A 23,369-nucleotide genomic window follows, 5' to 3' on the forward strand; every position below is an offset into this window, starting at 1 on the left:
TCATAGTTGTGGGGGATTAACATCTAAGACTAATATGTTGACATGTTTGGTTTCTTCTGAAACCCCTCTCCTTGGCTTACAGACGTCCACCTTCTTGCTGTGTCCTTACATGGTCTTTCTTCTGTGCACGTCTTGGGTTCTAATCTCCTCTTCTTATAAGGAGGCCAGTCATATTGGATTAGGGTCCATCTTACTTTGGTCTCATTTTCATTTAATTACCTCTCTAAGAATCATATCTACAAATATGGTCGCATTCTAAGCTACTGGGGGTTAGAGACTTCAACATATGAATTTTGAGAGAACATAATTCAGCCATAACCATAAGTGATAGAGCAAGAACATACATCTAGGTATTGATTTAAAGGCTGTGTGTGTGTGTGGAGTAGGGGGAATAAGACCACCATAGTCTCTCTATGAAAGCCAAAATCCTATTTTCTTCATGGAGAATAGTTGAACATGAATGAAAACAAGGTAGTAAGCTAGAATATACATTTAAGAATGTTATGTTGAAAAATGCAATGTAAAATAGTAAGGGATTCCGGAAAGATAGCAGTAATGGTGGTATAGTTTTAGAATATCCTGAAATTTCCCCATAAATACAGTTAGGGCAACTATAATAGCAAAACCAAACCTGACGCACACCACCTATAATGAAACTAAGTGGTAACCTACCCACATGAACACCAAAATAGGAGCAAATGGGCACAAACTACTAAAAATTGTATGACCCCCACATAATATTAGCATCTATTTGAGAGGAAGGAGGGTGGGAGGAGGAGGAATGAGGACTTCAGACTTGCAACAAGCATTGACAGGAAAGTGCAGCAAGTTGAACTAAGAACAGCAGCCAAAACCGTGAGATGGATTGCAACAAAATCTGAAAGTGTTGGAAAAGTGTGGGCCCTACGAACCAACCAAGATCCATTCCAGGATAAAAGTTCACAGGGGCCGGACACGGTGGCTCACACCTGTAATCCCAGCACTTTGGGAGGCCAAGGCAGGCGGATCATGAGGTCAGGAGATCGAGACCATCCTGGCTAACATGGCGAAACCCCGTCTCTATTAAAAATACAAAAAATTAGCTAGGTGTATTGGCAGGTGCCTGTAGTCCCACTTACTTGGGAGGCTGAGGCAGGAGAATGGTATGAACCCAGGAGGCAGACCTTGCAGTGAACCCAGATTGCGCCACTGCACTCCAGCCTGGGCAACAGAGCGAGATTCTGTCTCAAAAAAAAATAATAATAAAATTAAATAAAATTTTTAAAAAAAGTTCACAGAATGAGAAACTACTGGGAGCAAAACCTAAACTGAAGAGGACAGGATCAATAAGAAACAAAGGAAAAAGAAGATACAAATAAAAGTGGGGATATAACATCAAAGGCACCAACCATGACAGAAAAGAATGATAAAGTGGAGTTCATTAAAATAAAAAAAATCTGCTCTGCAAAAGTCAATGTCAAAAGAATAAGATGACAAGCAACAGAGTGGGAGAAAATATTTGCAAAATATATATCTGATAAGACTGTGATATCACAAATATACAAAGACCTCTTCAAACTTTACAATAAGAAAATGAACAACCAGATATTAAAATGGGCAAAAAATCTTAACAGGCACCCTACCAAAGAAGATATACAAGATGGCAAATAAGCATATAAAAAGATACTCAAAAGCATATGTCCTTAGGAAAATACAAATTAAAACAATGAAATACCACTACACACCTATTAGAATGGCCAAAATCCAGGTAACACCAAATGCTGGCAGGGAGGTGAAGCAACATTGTTGGGAATGCAAAATAATACAGCCACTTTGGAAGACAGTTTATCATTTTCTTAAAAAACAAACAACAACACACATACTCATAGCACACTGCCAGCAACTGCACTTCTTGGTATTTACCCGAAGGAACTGAAAACAGGTCCACATAGAAGCCTGCACATGGATGTATAGAAGCTTTATTCATAATTGCCAAAACTTGGAAGTAACCAAGATCTCCTTCAGTAGGCGAATGGAGAGATAAGTTGTCCTACGTATAGACAATGGAATATCATTCAGTTGCAAAAATACATGCGTAATCAAGCCATAAAAGGACATGGAAGACACGTAACTGCATATTACTAAAAAAAGAAGATAGTCTGAAAAGGCTAAATACTATACAATCCCAACTATATGGCATTCTAGAAAATACAATACTATGAAGATGGTAAAAAGATAAATGGTCACCAAGAGTTTGGATGAATGGAAGGGTAAATACGAGAAACACAGAGAATTTTTAGGCCAATAAAACTATTCTGCATATACTATAATGGTGGACACATGTCATTATACATTTGTTAAAACCCACAGAATATATAACACAAAGAATGAATCCTAAAGTAAACCATGGACTTAATTGATAATGATGAGTGAATGCTATTTCCTAGGTTATAACAAATGTACCACACCAGTGTGGGATGTTGATGGTGGGGCAACCGTGGGTGTAAGAGGGAGAAGGGGATATGGGGAAACTCTCCATACTTTCCATTCCATTTTTCTGCAAACCTAAATAAAGTCAATTAATTAAAATAAATAAAAATGAAAGAACTCAAACAAATTTACAAGAAAAAAACAAACAACCCCATCGAAAAGTGGGCAAAGGATATGAACAGACATTTCTCAAAAGAAGACATTCATACAGCCAACAGACACATGAAAAAATGCTCATCATCACTGGCCATCAGAGAAATGCAAATCAAAACCACAATGAGATACTATCTCACACCAGTTAGAATGGCAATCATTAAAAAGTCAGGAAACAACAGGTGCTGGAGAGGATGTGGAGAAATAGGAACACTTTTACACTGTTGGTGGGACTGTAAACTAGTTCAACCATTATGGAAAACAGTATGGCGATTCCTCAAGGATCTAGAACTAGAAGTACCATATGACCCAGCCATCCCATTACTGGGTATATACCCAAAGGATTATAAATCATGCTGCTATAAAGACACATGCACACGTATGTTTATTGCGGCACTATTCACAATAGCAAAGACTTGGAATCAACCCAAATGTCCATCAGTGACAGACTGGATTAAGAAAATGTGGCACATATACACCATGGAATACTATGCAGCCATTAAAATCGATGAGTTTGTGTCCTTTGTAGGGACATGGATGCAGCTAGAAACCATCATTCTCAGCAAACTATCGCAAGAACAGAAAACCAAACACCGCATGTTCTCACTCATAGGTGGGAACTGAACAATGAGATCACTTGGACTCGGGAAGGGGAACATCATACACCGGGGCCTATCATGGGGAGGGGGTAGGGGGGAGGGATTGCATTGGGAGTTATACCTGATGTAAATGACGAGTTGATGGGTGCTGACGAGTTGATGGGTGCAGCATGCCAACATGGCACAAGTATACATATGTAACAAACCTGCACGTTATCCACATGTACTCTAGAACTTAAAGTATAATAATAATAAAAAAAAATTTAAAAGTAAACATGAGGGAGAGAAAAACCTAGGAAATTTAAGAACAGGCCATATTTTTGATACTTTGAGAAAACAGCAAAATAAGGGCTCTGGAACTTTGAAGTAGGGGGGGAACAAGCTAAAAAACAAACAGAAACTATTCTCCAACGTATGGTTCTCAAGAAGAAAGTAGATTCATTTCTTTGTATTTCTCCTTCTATCAAAAAATCTGCATGTTATATATGAAAAAAACATAAAAAGATTCTCAAAGTCACAGAGAAAATGATAGACTAGCTAGGGATCCTGTGACTTGAGGAATGACATGGCAGTGAGTTTCTTGTCACTTTATATTCCTCAGCTGGGTACTGAAGAAGTCAGTAACCCAGAAACACCGGTGAGTGCAACCAGACAAAGAAAAAAAGCTCCAGTGAAGCCTGCTCTTTTTAGCCAAAGGACCAGGATAGGGGGAGCCGAGCAAGACAGAAAACTTATACAGAATAACTGCTCTATCCCAGAAAAACGTCATGGAAAATATATGGCCTCCACATTTACCCCAATGCCAAAGGCCAATGGTGAGCCTGGACTGCAAATCACCCAGTAATAATGGAGCACCCTTCCTGCTCAGGTGGTGGCAGAAAAGGCTTAGCTGGAAGCCGAGATTTTTACCACCTTCCAGTGTTAACAAGACCCTCCCCCTATGGTGTCAATGAAGTTCACCTGGCAACAATGAAAAGTTCGTCCTACCCCTACTAGCTAGGGTTGTGAGTGGGGAGCTTGAACTCTCTCCTCCGCCCAGTGGAATTGAGGCACCCTTCCCTCCCTTGGAAATCAATAGAGGCTGAGTGGAGAACCTTGACTCTTACTCCCATGTGGGAGTAACAAAGAGGTGCTCCCATATATCCTGCTGATGTAGTAGCAAAAGCAGCCTGCTAAATAGGTTTAAATAAGATCCAAAATGAAAATAATATAAAGTCTAGTAAACAAATAGGAAATATAAAGAACTAAATGAACATTTTAGAATTGAAAATACAGTATTTTTAAAAGCTCAATGGATACTTTCAATACAGTATGAATATAACAGAGAAAAGAATCAGTGAACTTAAAAAGAGAACAATAGGAATAAACCAATCTGAACAGAGAGAAAATGAACTGAAAAAAACGTATTACTCCCTCTTGCCTTCTGAACAAATAAGAAGCCATTTCATATAAAAGTACTCAGGAACAAAAGATTATAGCAGAATCTAATATAAAGATGTTATGGTAAATGCCCTACCAAAAAGTGAAAGCTTATCACAGAGGCACGGCCTTACAAAGATCAAAATTGTACCTGAAAGTTCAAATTGAGATAATAGAAATTAAGAAAATAATGCAAGTAATGAAAAAAAGCAACATAAATTATAATTAGAAAAACTAAAAAATATAAAGTAAGTGATTAGAGAAAAAGATTTGATGATGAGAACACATGGACATATAGGAGGGAATAAAAGACACTAGGGCCTACCAGAGGGTGGAAGGTGGGAGGAAGGAGAGGATTAGGAAAAATAACTAAGGAATACTAGGCTTAATACCTGGGTGATGAAATAATCTTCACCACAAACCCCCATCAAACAAGTGTACCTATACAACAAACCTGCATATGTATCCCTGAACCTAAAAAATTACAATTAAAAGAAAAAGATTTGAAAAGAGAAGAAACATAATTAATGAAATTTTTTTTTGTGATTTTGACAAAAAAGACTAAACCAGAAGAAAAAAAGCAATTTATATACCTTCAGAAAAAAAAAGAAATTTTAAAAAATTGAAAAGATAAACACAGTTCAAGAAAAGGTAATACAAAAGATGGACAAACATCCACCATAAGTAATATCAGAATCCTAAAATAAGAAAATCAAAGCAATGCAACACAACAAATATAATAGGTTATAATTTAATAAACCTCAGCTAAAAATAAGACTTGAAGTTATATGATGAAAGTGCACACTGCATACTTGGGAAAACCAAACCAGAATGGGAAATATTGGAATATAATAAATCAACATAAATCTAAAGAAAAAATATTTTAGGTATCTAGGTAACAATTACAGAATACATTCTTTTCAAATGACTATGAAATATCAATAATATATGCCACAAGAAGGTACGGTGGGCCATACAATAAGAATCTGTGAAACTGATTATAACAGATTTAAATTAGAATGCAATAAGATACATTAAAATTCCCCAATATTTGGTAATTTAAAGACACACTTCTAAATAACCCATTTCAAAAAGGAAACGACAAAGAAAATCAGTAAATATTTCAAAATGAATAATAAAACATAGTATATCAAAATTTGTATGATGAAGCTACAACACTACTTGAAGAGAAATTTGTAGCTTTAATTGCCTATATTGGGAAGAAAATAAGATTTGAATTCAGTTACCTAACTTTCCCATTTAAAAAGCTAGAAAAAAAAATCCAAAGAAGTATAGAAAAGAACAATGATAAGAAATCAAGAAACAAGTAGACAAAAGAAAAATGTTGAATCTTCAAAAAGATTTTTAATATTCATAAACCTGGCAAGACTATACCTCAAAAGTCATAAAACAACACAAACCTTACCTTGGCCAATTCTGTAATTTTACCAAAACCAGGCTTCCAAGAGGGAGCTGTGAATAGACAATCTTAAATCCACACTGATGAAGCTGAGACTCTTCAGGGAAGTCTTCTTCAGAAATTGAGCAGTTATTATATCTTGAATCAGTGTTCATGAAGCAGTACCATGGTTCATCATGATCAACTTTGGCTGCATCCTCACTTGACAACAATCTCCATTTCAAACAATTTTCATTCTCACATTGAACCCACACTTTGTTTACATACATGTTTTCCACTGAGGAATCCATTGCACAGTTACAATAATCAATCTTACCATCCAATTTTTCTTTATCCATTAAGGCATTTAATCTGGAAAATAAGAAAGAGGAAAATAACAAAATGAGGATTCAAGAGTATAAGGAGAGAAAATTCAAACCAAAATCAGAGAAATTCCTCTTTGATATCTTCCATGCCCATCCCCTCTCTATCCTACAAAGACTACATATGTTGAACACATTGTTTCCACCTACCCAGAAACAAAGGAACAAAATAGAAACAACAATCACTCTGAGCATAAAATGCACCAAAATTAAAAATAAGAAAAATATGATGGAACCAAAGAGTAGTAGAGGTTGACTACAGTTTCTATTAACCTAATATATAGCACATGTCTGGTATATAACAAGTACATTTTCCCATGATAACAGCTAAGCCTTATTGAATGCTGACTAGGGACCAGGTATTATTCTAAGTGCTTTATACACATGGCTCATATAGTCTTCCCAACAACCTTATTAGGCCCATTTTTACAGACAAAACTGAAGCTAAGAAATGTAAAGCAATTTGCCTCAGGTCCTGGAGCTGATACACAGTAGAGCTGGAATTTAAATGCCGGCAGTTTGAGTCTAAGTTTGTTATCTTACCCATTAGTTTGTACTGCCTCTTGAGTATATATACAGCATGACTAAATGATCCTTTTCTTCTTCTGTCTCAGGAAATCAAATGCAGCAAAATATTTCAACATACAAAAATGCAAGATTTTTTAAAAATTAATCTCTTTCTTATATAGTTTCAGCTTTTATTCATTATTAATCAAATTTCTCAGAGCTTTTTTGTTAGAAAAATTGTAAACATATAAAAAGTTTGAATTGTGTAACAAAGCCCCCAAATTCTGGCTTCAATAACAATGTATATAGTAATAAATAAACATAAATAAAATACAAGTAAAACTAAGTATTGGCAACTTATTTTGCAATACAAAGTCTATTTCTTAAAAATAAAAAGACTGATGTACCATATACACGAATTAGTAAAACACTACTATCCAAGTATAAGCACCATTTAACGAATCCTTTAATTTATAAATTAATCATATATTTAGAAGCTCACTTACTAATATTTGTCATATACCTTACCAGGACCACGGCAAATTGCTTTAGAAATTTGTCAATGTATTTCAATAGCCACAGTTCAAAAATTTTGACCTATTAATCTCACTCATGCAAATGTAATAAAATACATTTTAAAAAGACGAACCAATACATACGAAGACCAAAAACATTCAGTGTAACACTGTTTTTCATACTGAAAGTGAAAAAGTCTAAAAACAGAATCAAATCTAGCAGAAGATATAAACTTTTACTAATGATATTTGTTTTAATGTGTTTAATTCTTTAATTGATGAGAAAATGCATAAGGAGCAAAACTGCAATGTGGATTGCAACTGAAGTGAATAAATTTTTTCTCTACTCTCTGGGTCACCAGTCAGTAAAGCAGAACTGACTGAGGTTAGACTTTGGAGCCAGGTTATGTGTTACTCACAGAGTCCCTGTCCTTTCCTAAACTTTCACTTCACATCAAGTGTGTGTGTGTGTGTGTGTGTGTGTGTGTGTGTGTGTAACAGCTTTTTTTGCTTGATTAGTTCCAATCTTCATATGTTGTCTTACTATGCTGGCTAAAACAGAGATAACATTGACTAGAAGCCATGATAGTAGATTTCTTTATCTAATTTTAAAGAGAATGCTTTGAATGTTTGACTGTTATGTTGGGAGTATGGTTTTTGTAGAGACCATTAAAAGGTTACAGAAAGTTGTTTTCCTTCTATTACCGGCCTACCAAAAGGATTTTTTTTATTGATATTAATCATAATGTGATGTTTAATTTCATTAAATTCTTTTCGGCATATACTGAGATAAATATATGGTTTTTCTTTTAAAACATATTAATTGGGTATATTATATTCATGGATTTTTTGAATAATAAACTATGCTTGTATTCTGGATAATCCCTACCTGGTTATGCCTCGTAAGTTTTTAATATACAGTGCTGTATTTCATTTATTAATAAATATTTTTTACGTGTGTATAAATAAGATTTGTCTGTTATTTCTCCTTTTGTCTTTGTTTGGTTTCCATATGAAGATTATAAAGTTACTTCATTAAGTGAAGTAAAAAACGTTCCCCCGTTTTGGGAAAGTTTGCCTAAGGGAGGAATTGTCTAACTTTAACATAAATTTCATGAATTTTAGTATATCTATTATATTTCTCATTATATTTCTCTCTTTCACTTTGAAGTTTATGCCCTCTCTTTTTTTTCTTCATTTATCTTCTCAGAGTTTATTAAACAACCAGAATTTGAGTCCCCTCATTTTTTTGAATTCTATTTAATGAATAGCTGCACTTTTCTTAATTCTTTATTTCCTTTTACTTTCTTTGGACATTCTTTGTCGCTCTTATTTTTCTCTTCTTGAGTTGATGCTTAGTTAATATATTTGCAGTCTCTTCTACTACGAGCATTCAAGGTTATACATTCCTCTCCCAGTATTGTTTTAGTATTTAGTTTTAAGCACGCAGTTTCTATTCATCTTTTACCCATGAGTTACTTAATTCAAAAAATTCAGAAGGTAGGGGTATTTAAGAGTTTTTATTATTGATTTTTAATGTAATTGTATTTTTGTTAGAGAATATAATCTGTGTGATATTGATTTTTTTGGCATTTGTTTTGTTTTGTGGCCCTACTTAACAATACTTGTGAATGTTATATGTGTGCAAAAAAAGGATGTGTAGTTTTCAATTGTTGGGTGCAACGTGTACATTTAATCATTATACCAAGCTTTGTATCAACCATTACAAATAAAATTTTATGATTGTGGGGTTAATTTTCTCTATCCATACGAATTGGTTGATATATTAATTACTTAAAGGGCTATGTTATGTGTTACTCACAGAGTCCCTGTCCTTTCCTAAACTTTCACTTCACATCAAGTGTGTGTGTGTGTGAATAGTAATTGTGGATTTGTCCATTTATCCTGTAATTTTGTCAGGTTTCTTTGCTTATTAAATATACACATGTTCAGATTTGTGACATCTTGCTGGTGAATTCTTCCTCATGTTATGTAATGATGCAATTTATCCCTAATAATGTTCTTTGCCAATCTACTAACTTAATTAGTGGACCAAACTACTTGGTCCACTATTAACATAGCAATTAAGATAGTACTTACGTTTATGATTGGCTTGGTCTTAGTTATAACTCTTACCATCCCTTTACTTTTACCCTTTCTAATATTATGGATTTCTTTGTCTCTGTCTCCTGTAAACAGTATATTGTTGGGATTTGCATTTTTATCCAATCTAAGATATGATCTGCTAACCAGTGATTTTAGTTCACTTAGTTTGACACTGACATACTTGCATTTTTGTGCACCTTTTATTAATTATGCTATTTCTTTACTTTTTTCCTTTCCTAACTTGTATTAAAACAAATTAATATTTTTCTTCTATATACTGGTTTTCACAAGTTTATGTTATTTTTATTACTTTAATAGTTACCCTTAATATGTGATTTAACAAGGTATAAATTAATCAATGTCTCCACCTTCTTCAGAATAATAGAATGCTTTAATTCAGATGACCTTTGTGCCTTTAGCTCATTTCTTTCCAGCATCACAGTTCTATTTGGCATTTATACCTCAAAATGAGTCATAATTATCACTTGTATGTTTTCTACAATGTTCATTTAGATTTTTTTTCCATATGTTTTCCAGTTTCTTTGCCATCATTATTTACTACACCTAAAGGTATTCATTGAATAAGGATGGTGACAGAAAGGGATGAAATAGCGGCCGGGCATGGTTGAGAGAGAGAGAGAGAGAGAGAGAGAGAGAAAGAAAGAAAAAATTAAGCCATCTGGAATATCTGGAATATTTTCTGTGTTTGTGAATGAATAAGATGGAAGACTCTACTTTTTGTCTAAGTAGTTAACCAATGATCCAAATAATATTTATTTAATTCTTCATCTTTTAGTAATTGGTCTGAAATGGCGTTTATCCTAATTCACATATGTGCACATGAATCTATTTCTGGGCTCTGTATTCCTTTCTTTCAGATGTCCTTCCCTGTACCAAAAGAGATTCAGAAAATTCTAAGTCTAAAGCAGATATCTGCATGAACAACTGAGCTGAGGGAAAATAGTTGGGGTACAGATCTAGAAACAATGAGATTATCAATAACAAGTTCATTCAAGGACATTCTATTTATTTTTATTTAATAAGTAAGAAAAAATAGGCTTTACTAATACTTACTATGAAATTGACACTGGAATCTTCACTAAGACCATATGTAAGCTGGTCATATGGGAGGTCTCCTGCTGAAAAGGTGGGAGATGCCATAACTTAAGAGGGTTTCACAAATGTGCCTTTCAGTTATTCATTTACACTTACTATAATGCAATGTATTGGAGTTACATTTAACTAACTAAACAAGTTTATAGAATATATTATCTAGATTATTCCTCAGAAAATAAAGTTACGTTAAAAAATTTCTAAAAAGAAACAGAAAAACTTGACAATATTAATAATGCAAATAATGAAGTATGAGAGAGATGACAGAAAGAAGAAAGTAATTACTGTCACTCAATCACTTAGCATTTTGTCCAACTTGCAGCCAATGGATTGCTATAAAGGGGAAAGTTTGTGGCACCACATCAATGGAAAGCTTATGAAAATTCATTATGACAGTCTATTATAAAATGTTAAGGGGATTAAAAGATTACTTTTAAATGCTAGATAACGTTTTCAGATTTTCTTAGGAAGTTGGGTCTCATAGTGGATAATACTGAGAAGATAAACTAACACTAAGAAAATGTCATTATTACTTAGTGATACTCATTTTCAATTGCATCTAACTTAAACCTCTTGGTATTTTAGATTTGATATGTTTTATCCAGGCTAATAGAATTTAGAATATAGATCATAAAATGCTTATTCTTTTCAAACCAGATTCTCATTGATTCCATTACATTTTCTCCAACACTTTGCTGGTTTTCAAAATTCCTGCCACATATAAGATGCAAATGACAATGAGGAAGTGAATGTGGTCACAAGAATGCTAGAGCCTTCGAAGGGATCCCAATATAATCATACCTAAGTAGATCAGAATTAGTTTATAAAGACATTGACAAATGCAAAGCTCTGCTCAGTACAATATTTGCTTCATTCAACTTTTGTTTCTAAATTTTTATTTCATAACTTACTTATATTGAACTAGAAAATGCAGAAAAACAAAATATTAAATTTTAAAAATAGAAAACACAGAATGGCTATTTAAAATTATAAAGCCTTAAGTACAAAGAAATGGATATGAATGGTTATGGACACTCAATTTTCAGCCAGACAACTCTACCACTCTTTACTAGGCAAATTAGTTCACCACTCAAAATCTCTGATCCCTTACCTGGGGATAATAAGAGTATTACTTATTACCCTATGTTGAACTCCTAGCATATTATTTTGCACACTATAGATACTCAATATTTTTTGAATAAATGGATGACTTTAAACATCAATTCAAATATTGAGTTCCTATTAAATGTTAGACACTGTGAACAAAAGATGAACAAGAAACAATCCCCGTTCTTGACTCAGAACATAGATACCAAGTTCCATAAAATAGTTGATAAATGCAGTACAGTGTGATAAATCTTAGATGCACAAATACCTAGGAGAACACAAATGAGGAAATAATTTTCTGAAAATAAGAAGGCTCCATGAAGGATGCATGGAGCAGCTGAACATGAAAAGATAAGTAGTTCACTTCAGCGAGGTGAAGGAGCAAAGGAGCACATAAGAGGAAACTCGCCAGGTGCAATGGCTCAGGCCTGTAATCTCAACATTTTGGAAGGCCAAGGTGAGAGGATCACTTGTACCCAGGAGTTTGAGACCAGTCTGGGCAACATAGTAAGACTCGATCTCTACCAAAAATAATTAAATTAGCTGGGTGTTACAGGGCACACCTGTATTCCCACTATTCAGAAGGTGGAGGCATAAGGATTGCTTCAGCTCAGGAGTTGGAAGCTGCAGTGAGCTATAATCATGTCACTGCAGTGTAGCCTGGGTAACAGACTAAGACCTTGTCTGTCAAAAAAAAAAAAAAAAAAAAAAAAAAAGAAAGAAAGAAAGAAAAGAAAAGGAAATTCCATGAAAACATGCATGCATGTATAATGATGCACAGCATGTACAAAAATATTGAGCTCAGCTGTTAGAACACTTTTTAAGGGAAGCAAAGGTCATAGCAGGTGAGGGTGGAAAAACCTCAGAAGCATCTTATTTACCGTGTTAGGTTAATAGACATTATTATCCTGGAAGCAAAGAGGAGTCATTGTCTGTTTAAAACTAAGAGTATCACAAAAAATAAGATACTTCATAATTTCCAAGGCACATATTTTTACATTAAACATCTCAGCAGCCACACTGTATCTTCCAGTCAATATCCTCTCAAAGTCATTATGTAGTTGTCATTGCCTGTACATGAATACACTTGATAATTTAAAGTATAAGCACACCCAAAAGTGCACAGATATGGTTTTCTCATGCTATGACTGGACAACAGTCACTATGAAAGCATTTCAAGAACTCTGATGACTTCTAAATTTTCTTCAGGGTCGTTCTGCCATTTTCTTGGATAGTAGATCTTGGCTTCTGTTGAGATTGCTAATTTATCAGATGGTCATTTAGCTACACCCTTCATGTTCTCTCCTGAACATGCTTTCTCATTCTTTACTATATGTATAGGCTGAGAAGTTTCCAAATCCTTAAGCACTGCTTCTCTTTTGATTAACAATTCCATCTTTAAATCATTTCTCTCCTCTTATACTTTACTATTAGCAGTCAAGAAGAGCCAAGCCACAGCTTCAACACTTTGCTCAGATATTTCCTTCAGTCAAATATTCAATTTAATCACTCACAGTTCCACCTTCCACAAAACACTAGAACATGAACACAATTGAGCCAAGTTCTTTGCCACATGATAATAAGGATGGTCTTTGCTCCATTGCTTTATGATATGTTCCTCATTTCCATCTGAGAATGGTCTCCCACTAAAATGGCCTTTAATGTCTATATTTCTACCAACATTCTCTTCAGGATTACTTAGGCATTGTTTAAGAAGATTGAGATATTCTCTACTGCACTCCTCTTTTCTTTCTGGGCCTTCACCAGTATCATCCTTAACATTCTGCTGGCTGGGCAGGGTGACTCACGTCTGTAATTCCAGCACTTTGGGAGGCTGAGGCAGGCAGATCACAAGGTCAGGAGTTAGAGACCAGCCTGACCAACACAGTGAAACCCCATCTCTACTAAAAATACAAAAATTAGCCAGGCATGTGGTGGGTGCCTGTAATCCTGGCTACCTGGGAGGTTGAGGCAGAAGAATCACTTGAAACCGGAAGGCGGAGGTTGCAGTGAGCCAAGATCGTGCCACTGCACTGCATCCTGGGCAACAAGAGTGAAACTCCATCTCAAAACAACAACAAAAAACTGTTTACAGCAATGTATGCTTTTTCTAGCATGCCCCTCAAAACTCTGCAAGCCTCTACCCTAAATCCACTATCACATTCTTAGGAAAGTATTATAGCAGCACCTCCACTTCTCAGTACCAATTTCCTGCCTTAGTATGTTCAGGCTGCAAAGCCCTACCACCTAATGCCACCTCCCAAAGGCTCTATCTCCTAATACCTTGGGGGTTAGGATTTGAAAATATCAATTTTGGGGGACACAGACATTCAGACCATAGCAATATGATATGGAAAGACCAACATCGAAGACTGAATTGAAAAGTGATTTAGGAAAAGTACTTTTATATGAATAAGCTTTAGGAATTCCATAACCAAATTTATTTCACTTATATTTTATTTTTTATGTGAGATGTGATAAGAATATATGTCTAAATGAGTTCAAAATAAATATTTCATTTCCATTGGTTATTGGGGAACAGGTGGTATTTGGTTACATGAGTAAGTTCTTTAGTGGTGATTTGTGAGATTTTGGTGCATGCACCATCAAAGCAGTATACAGTGTGCCCTATTTGTAGTCTTTTATCCCTCACCCTCCTTCCATTATTTCCTCCTAAGTACCCAAAGTCCATTGTGTCATTCTCATCCCTTTGCATCCTCATAGCTTAGCTCTCACTTATAAGTGAGAAATGCGATGTTTGGTTTTCCATTCCTGAGTTACATCACTTAGAATAATAGTCTACAACCTCATCCAGGTTGCTGTGAATGCCATTAATTCATTCTTTTTAATGGCTAAGTAGTAATCCATCATATATATATATATATATCACCGTTCCTTTATCCACCCATTGATTTATGGGCACGTGGATGTGGGTTGGTTCCATGGCTGCCATGAACATGCATGTGCAGGTACATTTTTCATATAATGACTTTTTTCCCTCTGGGTAGATAGCCAGTAGTGACAATGCTGGATCAAATGGCAGTTCTACTTCTAGTTCTTTATGGAGTTTCCACACAGTTTTCCATAGTGGTTGTACTAGTTTACATTCCCACCAGCCATGTAGAAGTGTTCCCTGTTCACTGCATCCATGCCAACATCTGTTTTTTGAATTTTTGATTATGGCCATTCTTGCAGGAGTAAGGTGGTATGAATAAGTAAGGTGGTATGAATAACTACAATGTGGTTTTGATTTGCATTTCCCTGATCATTCATGATGTCGAGCATCTTTTCATATGTTTTTTGGTCATTTGTATATCTTCTTTTGAGAATTGTGTATTCATGTCCTTAGGCCACTTTTTGATGTTTTTTTTTTTTTCCTTGTTAATTTATTTGAGCTCATTGTAGATTCTGGATATTAGTCCTTTGTCAGATGTATAGGTTGTGAAGAATTTTTTTCCACTCTCTGGGTTGTTTATTCTGCTGACTGTTCCTTTGCCATGTAAAAGCTCTTTACTTAAGTCCCAGCTATTTGTTTTTGTTTTTATTGCATTTTCTTTTGTGTTCTTGGTCATGAAATCCTTGCCTAAGCCAATGTCTAGCAGGGTTTTTCCAATATTCTCTTCTAGAATTTTTATAGTTTCAGGTATTAGATTTAAGTCCTTAATCCATCTTGAGTTTATTTCTGTGTAAGGTGACAGATGAGGATCCAGTTTCATTCTCCTACATGTGGCTAACCAATTATCCCAGCACCATTTGTTGAAAAGGGTGTCCTTTCCTCACTTTATGTTTTTGTTTGCTTTGTTGAAGATCAGTTGGCTGTAAGTATTTGGGTTTATTTCTGGGTTCTCTACTCTGTTCCATTGGTTTCTGTGTCTATTTTTATACCAGTACCATGCTGTTTTGGTGACTATGGCCTTATACTGTAGTTTGAAATCAGGTAATGTGATGCCTCCAGATTTGTTCCGTTTGCTTAGTCTTGCTTTGGCTATGCGGGCTCTTTTTTGGTTCCATATAAATTTTAGAATTTTTTTTTTCTAATTCTGTGAAGAATGATGATGGTATTTTGATGGGAATTGCATTGAATTTGTAGATTGCTCTTGGCAGTATGGACACTTTCACAATATTGATTCTACCCATCCATGAGCCTGGGATGTGTTTTCATTTGTTTGTGTTGTCTATGATTTCTAACAGCAGTGTTCTGTAGTTTTCCTTGTAGATGTCTTTCACCTCCTTAGTTAGGTATATTCCTAAGTAATTTTTTTCAGCTATTGTAAAAGGGGTTGAGTTCTTGATTTGATTCTCAGCTTTGTTGCTGTTGGTATATAGAAGAGCTACTGATTTGTACACATTAATTATGTATCCTGAAACTTAGCTGAATTATTTTATCAGTTCTAGGGGCTTTCTGGAGAAGTCTTTAGGGTTTTCTAGGTAAACACTCACATCATCAGCAAATAGCAACAGTTCGACTTTCTCTTCACCGATTTGGATACCCTTTATTTCCTTCTCTTGTCTGACTGCTCCGGCTAGGACTTCCAGTACTATGTGGAAGAGGAGTGGTGAGAGTGGGCATCCTTATCTTGTTCCAGTTCTCAGAGGGAATGCTTTCAATTTTTTCTCATTCAGTATTATGTTGGCTGTGAGTTTGTCAAAGATGGCTTTTATTACACTGAGATTTGTCCCTTGTATGCTGATTTTGCTGAGAGTTTTAATCACAAAAGGATGCTGGATTTTGTCAAATGCTTTTGCTGCATCTATTGAGATAATCATGTGATTTTTGTTTTTAATTTTGTTTATGTGGTATATCATATTTATTGACTTGCATATGTTAAACCATCCCTACATCTCTGATATGAAACTCACTTGATCATGGCAGATTATTTTTTAATATGTTGTTGGATTTGATTAGCTAGTATTTTGTTAAGGATTTTAGCATCTATGTTCATCAGGAATATTGGTCTGTAGTTTTCTTTTTTGCTTATTTCTTTTCCTGGTTTTGGTATTAGGGTGATACTGGCTTCATAGAATGATTTAAGAAGGGTTCCCTCTTTCTTTATCTTGTGAAATAGTGTCAATAGGATTGGTACCAATTCTTCTTTGAATGTCTGGCAGAATTTTGCTGTGAATCCGTCTCATCCTGGACTTATTTTTGTTGGTAATTTTTAAATTACCATTTCAATGTTGCTGCTTGTTATTGGTCTGTTCAGGGTATCTAACTCTTCCTGATTTAAGCTAACACGGGTGTATCTTTCCAGGAATTTTTCCATCTCTTCTAGGTTTTCTAGTTTATGTGTGTAAAGGTGTTCATAGTAGCCTTGAATGATATTTTGTATTTCTGTAGTGTCAGTTGTAATATCTCTCATTTCATTTCATATTGAGCTTACTTGGATTTTCTCTCTTTTTGGTTAATCTTGCTAATAGTCTATCAGTTTTATTTATCTTTTCAAATAACTAGCTTTTTGTTTCATCTATCTTTTGTATTTTTTTGTTTGTTTGTTTCAATTTCATTTAGTTCTGTTCTGATCTTGGTTGTTTCCTTTCTTCTGCTGGGTTTGGGTTTTTTTCTTGTTTCTCTCATTCCTTGACGTGTGACTATAGACTGTCTGATAGTGCTCTTTCAGACTTTTTGAGATAGGCATTTAGGGTTAAGAAGTTTCCTCTTAGCACCACCTTTGCTGTATCCCAGAGGTTTTGATAGGTTGTATCACTATTGTCATTTAGGTTGAAGATTTTTTTAATTTCCATCTTGATTTCATTTTTGACCCAATGATCATTCAGGAGCAGGTTAATTTCCATGTATTTGCTTAATTTTTAAGGTTCCTTTTGGAGTTGATTTTCAGTTTTATTCTACTGTGGTCTGAAAGAGTGCCTAATATAATTTCAATTTTCTTAATTTTATTGAGGCTTGTTTTGTGGCCTATAATATGGTCTATCTTAGAGAAAGTTCTATGTGCTGCTGAAAAGATTGTATATTCTGCAGTTGTCAGATGAAATGTTCTGTATAAATCTGTTAGGTCCATTTGTTCCAGGGTATAGTTTAAACCCATTGTTTCTTTGTTGACTTTCTGTTTTGATGATCTGTCTAGTGCTCTCAGTGGAGTATTGAAGTCCCCCACTATTATTGTGTTGCTGTCTATCTCATTTCTTAGGTCTATTAGTAATTGTTTTATAAATTCGGGAGTTCCAGTGTTAGGTGCATTTATATTTAGGATTGTGGTATTTTCCTGTTGGACAAGGCCTTTTGTCATTATATTTTGTCCCTCTTTGTCTTTTGTAACTGCTGCTTTAAAGTTTGTTTTGTCTGATATAAGAATAGCTACTCCTGCTCGCTTTTGGTGCCCATTTGCGTGAAATGTTTTTTTCCATCCCTTTACTTTACATCTATATGAGTCCTTATGTGTTAGGTGAGTCTCTTGAAGGCAGCAGATAGTTGGCTGGTGAATTCTTATCCATTCTGCAATTCTTCATCTTTTAAGTGGAGGATTTAGGCCATTTACATTCAATGTTAGTATTGAGATGTGGGGCTCCATTCCATTCCTCTTTCTATTTGTTACCTGCATACCTTGTTTTTTGTTTGTTTTTGTGTTTTTTTAAGCTGTATTTTTGTTTTATAGGTCCTGTGAGATTTATGCTTTAAAGAGGTTTTGTTTTGATGTGTTTCCAGGATTTGTTTCAAGATTTAGAGCTTCTTTTAGCAGTTCCTGTAGTGGTAGCTTGGTCGTGGCAAATTATCTTAGCATTTCTTTGTCTGAAAAAGACTGTATCTTTCCTTTGTATATGAAGCTTAGTTTTGCTGGAAGCAAAATTCTTGACTGATATTCCTTTTATTTGAGGAGGCTGAAGAGGCCCCAATCCCTTCTAGCTTGTAGGGTTTCTGCTGAGAAATCTGCTGTCAATCTGATAGGTTTTCCTTTATAGGTTACCTGGTGCTTTTGTCTTACAGCTCTTAAGATTCTTTCCTTTATCTTAACTTTAGGTAACTTGATGACAATGCCTAGGTGATGATCTTTTTGTGATGAATTTCCCAGGTATTCTTTGTGCTTCTTGTATTTGAATGTCTAAGTCTATAGCAAGGCTGAAGAAGCTTTCCTTGATTATTCTCCCAGATATGTTTTCCAAACTTTTAGATTTCTCTTCTTCCTTAGGAACACCAATTATTCTTAGGTTTGGTCATTTAACATAATCCCAGACTTCTTGGAGGCTTTGTTCGTTTTTTCTTTTTGTTGTTGTTTTTTGTATTTGTTGGATTGGGTTAATTCGAAGATCTTATCTTCAAGCTTTGAATTTCTTTCTTCTACTTGTTCCATTGTATTGCTGAGACTTTCCAGAGCATTTTGCATTTCATTAAGTGTGTTCACTGTTTCCTGAAGTTTTGACTGTTTTTCTGTTTATGCTATCTATTTTGCTGAATGTTCGTCCCTTCACTTCTTATATCATTTTTTTTTTTTTTTTAATTTCCTTACATTGAGCTTTACCTTTCTCTGGTGCCTCCCTGATTAGTTTAATAACTAACCTCCTGCATTCTTTTTCAGGTAAATCAGGGATTTCTTCTTGGTTTGGGTCCATTGCTGGTGAGCTAGTGTGATTTTTGGGGGGTGTTAAAGAACCTTGCTTTGTCATATTACCAGAGTTGATTTTCTGGTTTCTTCTCATTTGGGTAGGCTCTGTCAGATGGAAGGTCTAGGGTTAAAGGCTATTGTTCAGATTATTTTGTCCTATGGGGTATTACCTTGATGTAGTACTCTCCCCTTTTTCCTATGGACATGGCTTCCTAAGAGCTGAGCTGTAGTGATTATCTGTCTTCTGGATCTAGCCACCCAGCAAGTCTACCAGGCCACGCTGGTACTGGGGGTTGTCTACACAGAGTCCTGTGAAGTGAACCATCTCTGGGTTTCTCAGCCACAAATACCAGCACCTGTTTTGGTCGAGATGGCAGGGGGATGAAATGGACTCTGTGAGGTTCCTTAGCTTTGGTGGTTTAATGCACTACTTTTGTGCTGGTTGGCCTCCTGCCGGGAGGTGATGCTTTCCAGAGAGCATCAGCTGTGGCAGTATGGAAAGGAACAGGTGGTGGGCAGGGCCCTAGAACTCTCAAGAGTATATGCCATATGTCTTCAGTTACCAGGGTGGGTGGGAAAGAACCATTGGGTGTATGTCTGAGCTCAGACTCTCCTTGGGTGGGTCTTGCTGCAGCTGCTGTGGAGGATGGGGGTGAGGTTCCCAGGTCCAAGGAGTTATGTTCCTAGCAGGATTATGGCTGTCTATATGGAGTCATGCAGATTGTCAGGGAAGTGGGGGACAGCCAGAGTCACAGGCCTCACCCAGCTCCCAAACAATCTGAAGGGCTAGTCTCACCCCCACCATTCCCCCACCAACATCACCAAGTCTCTTTCCAGGCAGTGGGCAGGTGGGGCTGAGAACTTGCCCCAGGCTACCCACCCCCCAGTTGCAAAAGCAAGTATGGCTTTCCTTGTTACCCACCTGTAGAGTCTGCACACCAGATTCATGCCCTCCTCTGAGTTTTGGCAAAGAGGCCTCTTGATCATTTCAAATCATTACAAAGTTCAGCTGGATATTGCCTTCTCCCTGTGGCCTGTTCTCAGTGCTTCTGGCCACCCTCCTGAAGGATCCCTGTGAGGTCAGGCAGATATGGCTTTCTAGGGGACCCAGCGAGCTCATAGGGCTTTTCCTGCTGCTTCCTCTACCCCTGTATTTCACTCGGCTCTATAAATGGACTCAGCTCCAGGTAAGGCCAGCATCTTCTCCTGTAATCTAGATCTTCAGTTTCCCCCGTGGAGGTGTGTATTTGGGGGCAGACAATTTCCCTTTCCCATTTTGCAGTATTTGGGGTGTCTCCCAGGTCTTGCAGGAGCAATCTGGTTCCTTCAGAGGGTCTGTGGCTCCTCTCAGGTTTCTCAATTTATTCCTGCAGTCATTCTGGAGCAAAAATTAACGATGCAAGCCTCCACACACTGTTCTCTCCATCCGAGTTGAAGCTGCAATCTAGTTCTGTCTCCCATCCACCATCCAAAATAACTTTTTAAATAACTATAATGTAAAAATTCTAGGAATTAAGAAAGTGTTGTATCCCACCCCCAAGATGATTACATTTGAGGATGGGGCCTTTGGGAGGTAATTAGGTCATCAGAGGACAGCCCTCATTATGGGATTAATGTCATTACAATAAGAAATAGCACAGAGTTTGCTTTTTTACCTTGCCTCGTCACCATGTGAAGATACAGTGAGAAGATAGCCATCTGAAAACCAGGAAGCACTCCCCCATCAGATACAGGACCTGCTGTCACCTTGATCTTGGAGTTTTTAGCCTCCAGAACTGTGAGAAATACATGTTTGTTGTTGAAGGCACCCAGTCTATGGTAATTTGTTATAGCAGACTGACAATGTCTTACATTTAATTTGTGTTTTGGAAGAGATGCAGAGAAAATAGAAGCAGAACAACTAGCTAGTAAGAAAGCTACTAAAATGTACATATAAAACATAATGAAAACTTCATTAGGACAACAGAAATAATGTAGAAATAAGCATTACTAGATAATCTGAATTTATTAAAGAGAACATCCAGGCCTGTAGAGTCCTACTAAGTAGTTCTAAGCAACTTAGTAACAGTACAATTATTATAGGTATGTATAGCTTTAAGTGTAATTCATGAGCTACATAAAAGAAATTAAGAAAAGTCTGTTGATTTTACATAAATTCTACAAAGATTTCTGTATTCTATACATGTTATTTTTATTTAATTATGTATTTTTGAGATAGAGTCTCATTCTGTTGCCCAGGCTGGAGTGCAGTGATGCTATCTTGGCTCACCACAACCTCTGCCTTTTGGCTTCAAGCAATTCTCCTGCCTCAGCCTCCCAAGTAGCTGAGACTACAGGTGCCCACCACCATGCCCAGTTAATTTTTGTATTTTTAGTGGAGACAAGGTCTCGCCATGTTGGCTAGGCTGGTCTCAAACTGCTGACCTCAAATGATCCACCTGCCTTGGCCTCCCAAAGAGCTGGGATTAGAGGCATGAGCCACCACGCCTAGCCCATACATGTTATTTTTAAATGTTACAGCAGAGTTTGAAAAAAAATAGAAAATAAGATCAATTCTTCTTGAATTAAAATATTACACAGTTTTTGTGTTCATTAAAGCAAAAGTATTTAAGATGGAATATAGCCAATATAAATTCTTGTGAAGCATCCATTTTTATTACAATGTATAACCATTTTGTGACTGATGTATCCAAAATCCAAAAAGGTAAAATCACAACACACCCAAGGGGTTTTGAACAATACCAGAATTTTTTTTTTTTTTTTTTTGAGACAGAGTCTGGCTTTGTCACACAGGCAGAGTACAGTGATGTGATCTTCTCTCACTGCAACCTCTGCTTCCCAGGTTCAAATGATTCTCATGCCTCAGACTCCCAAGAAGCTGGGAATACAGGCATGTGCCACCATGCCCAGCTAATTTTTGTATTTTTAATAAAGATGGAGTTTCACCATGTTGGCCAGGCTGGTCTCAAACTCCTGGCTTTACGCAATCCGTCCACCTCAGCCTCCAAAAGTGCTAGGATTACAGGTGTGAGCCACTGCGCCCGGCCTAATACTAGAATGTAATGAGACAGTATGAATAAATACATATGGAATAGGAATGAAGATAAATGGCTACTTGTGATAGAAATTGCTTTTACTGTTTGTATGTGAATGAGAAAAATGATTGTTCTTCCAAAGTTGTTGTTCTTTCACTCTATAACATTTTTGTTATAGGAAGATATATATCCATTTTTAGCTAGAGGCTATCAGAGATTATGCAACTCTCTTAGGTTTGAGAAAAATAACAGTATTTGTATCACTGTCTTCAGAGTCAGAGAATTTTGGCATTATAATTTTAATTTTCATGATTTTCACTTTCTAGATAACATTTCACTTGTAAACAATGCTTATAAGGCTGCAATACCGAACATATAATGTGTTTTCAGTCAAACCTTCATTTTAAAAATGAAATGTTCACATAATGCCATTTTTAAAGTACTAACAGGATTAAAAGAATGTTACTTATTTGTGTCCTGCCTACCTCTAGAAAGAACTTGAAATGATTAATAAAATAATTCTAAAGATATGGATTAAAATTTTGTAATATTTTAGAGACAGTAGAAAAATATCAAGACTTGAAGTCAAAAATATTTTTCATACTTGTTATTCAACTTTCTAGCTGTATAATCTCTAGAGGACCTCTGTGTTCTTATCTGTAAAGAGAATAGGGCTAGATGATCTCTAAAATTTGTTCTGTTCTAATGTTTCATGATTTATCCATTCTGGCCTTTCCGATTTTCCTCAAAAACTCTCTACTTCCCCTGCTGCATTATCAGCTTCTTTGCCCTTTCTACCAGCTTCATTGAGGTATAATTGACAAAAACTGTATATACCAAGGTATATAACATGATGTTTTGACATAGATACATTGCAAAATACCACAATCAAATTAATATACCCATCAACTTTCACAGTTATCTATTACTTTTTCTGATAAGAAAAATTAAGATCTACTATCTTAGCGAATTTCAAGTATATATTATTAAATATAGTCACTATGCTGT

The 23,369-nt window shown here is 35.8% G+C and overlaps 1 protein-coding gene across 2 annotated transcripts in view; it reads right to left on the minus strand.

Annotated features, from left to right (window-relative positions):
* Window positions 1-22,938, minus strand: part of ZCWPW2 (zinc finger CW-type and PWWP domain containing 2) — a 115,615-nt gene extending 92,677 nt beyond the window's left edge. The window contains exons 1-3 of one of the 2 annotated variants that reach the window (XM_050779503.1): window positions 20,982-22,938; window positions 10,625-10,689; window positions 6,067-6,411 (exon numbers count right to left, since the gene is read on the minus strand). In XM_050779503.1, coding sequence (XP_050635460.1) covers window positions 6,067-6,398 — 332 coding nt within the window. In that variant the 5' untranslated portion in view covers window positions 6,399-6,411; window positions 10,625-10,689; window positions 20,982-22,938. Of the gene's footprint in view, window positions 1-6,066; window positions 6,412-10,624; window positions 10,784-20,981 lie in introns of those variants that run through there. The other variant, XM_050779502.1, reaches the window with a different exon arrangement.
* Between the last annotated feature and the right edge of the window lie 431 nt (window positions 22,939-23,369).

The sequence above is a fragment of the Macaca thibetana genome, chromosome 2 (genome assembly GCF_024542745.1).
Source record: "Macaca thibetana thibetana isolate TM-01 chromosome 2, ASM2454274v1, whole genome shotgun sequence".
Taxonomy (NCBI): Eukaryota; Metazoa; Chordata; class Mammalia; order Primates; family Cercopithecidae; genus Macaca; species Macaca thibetana.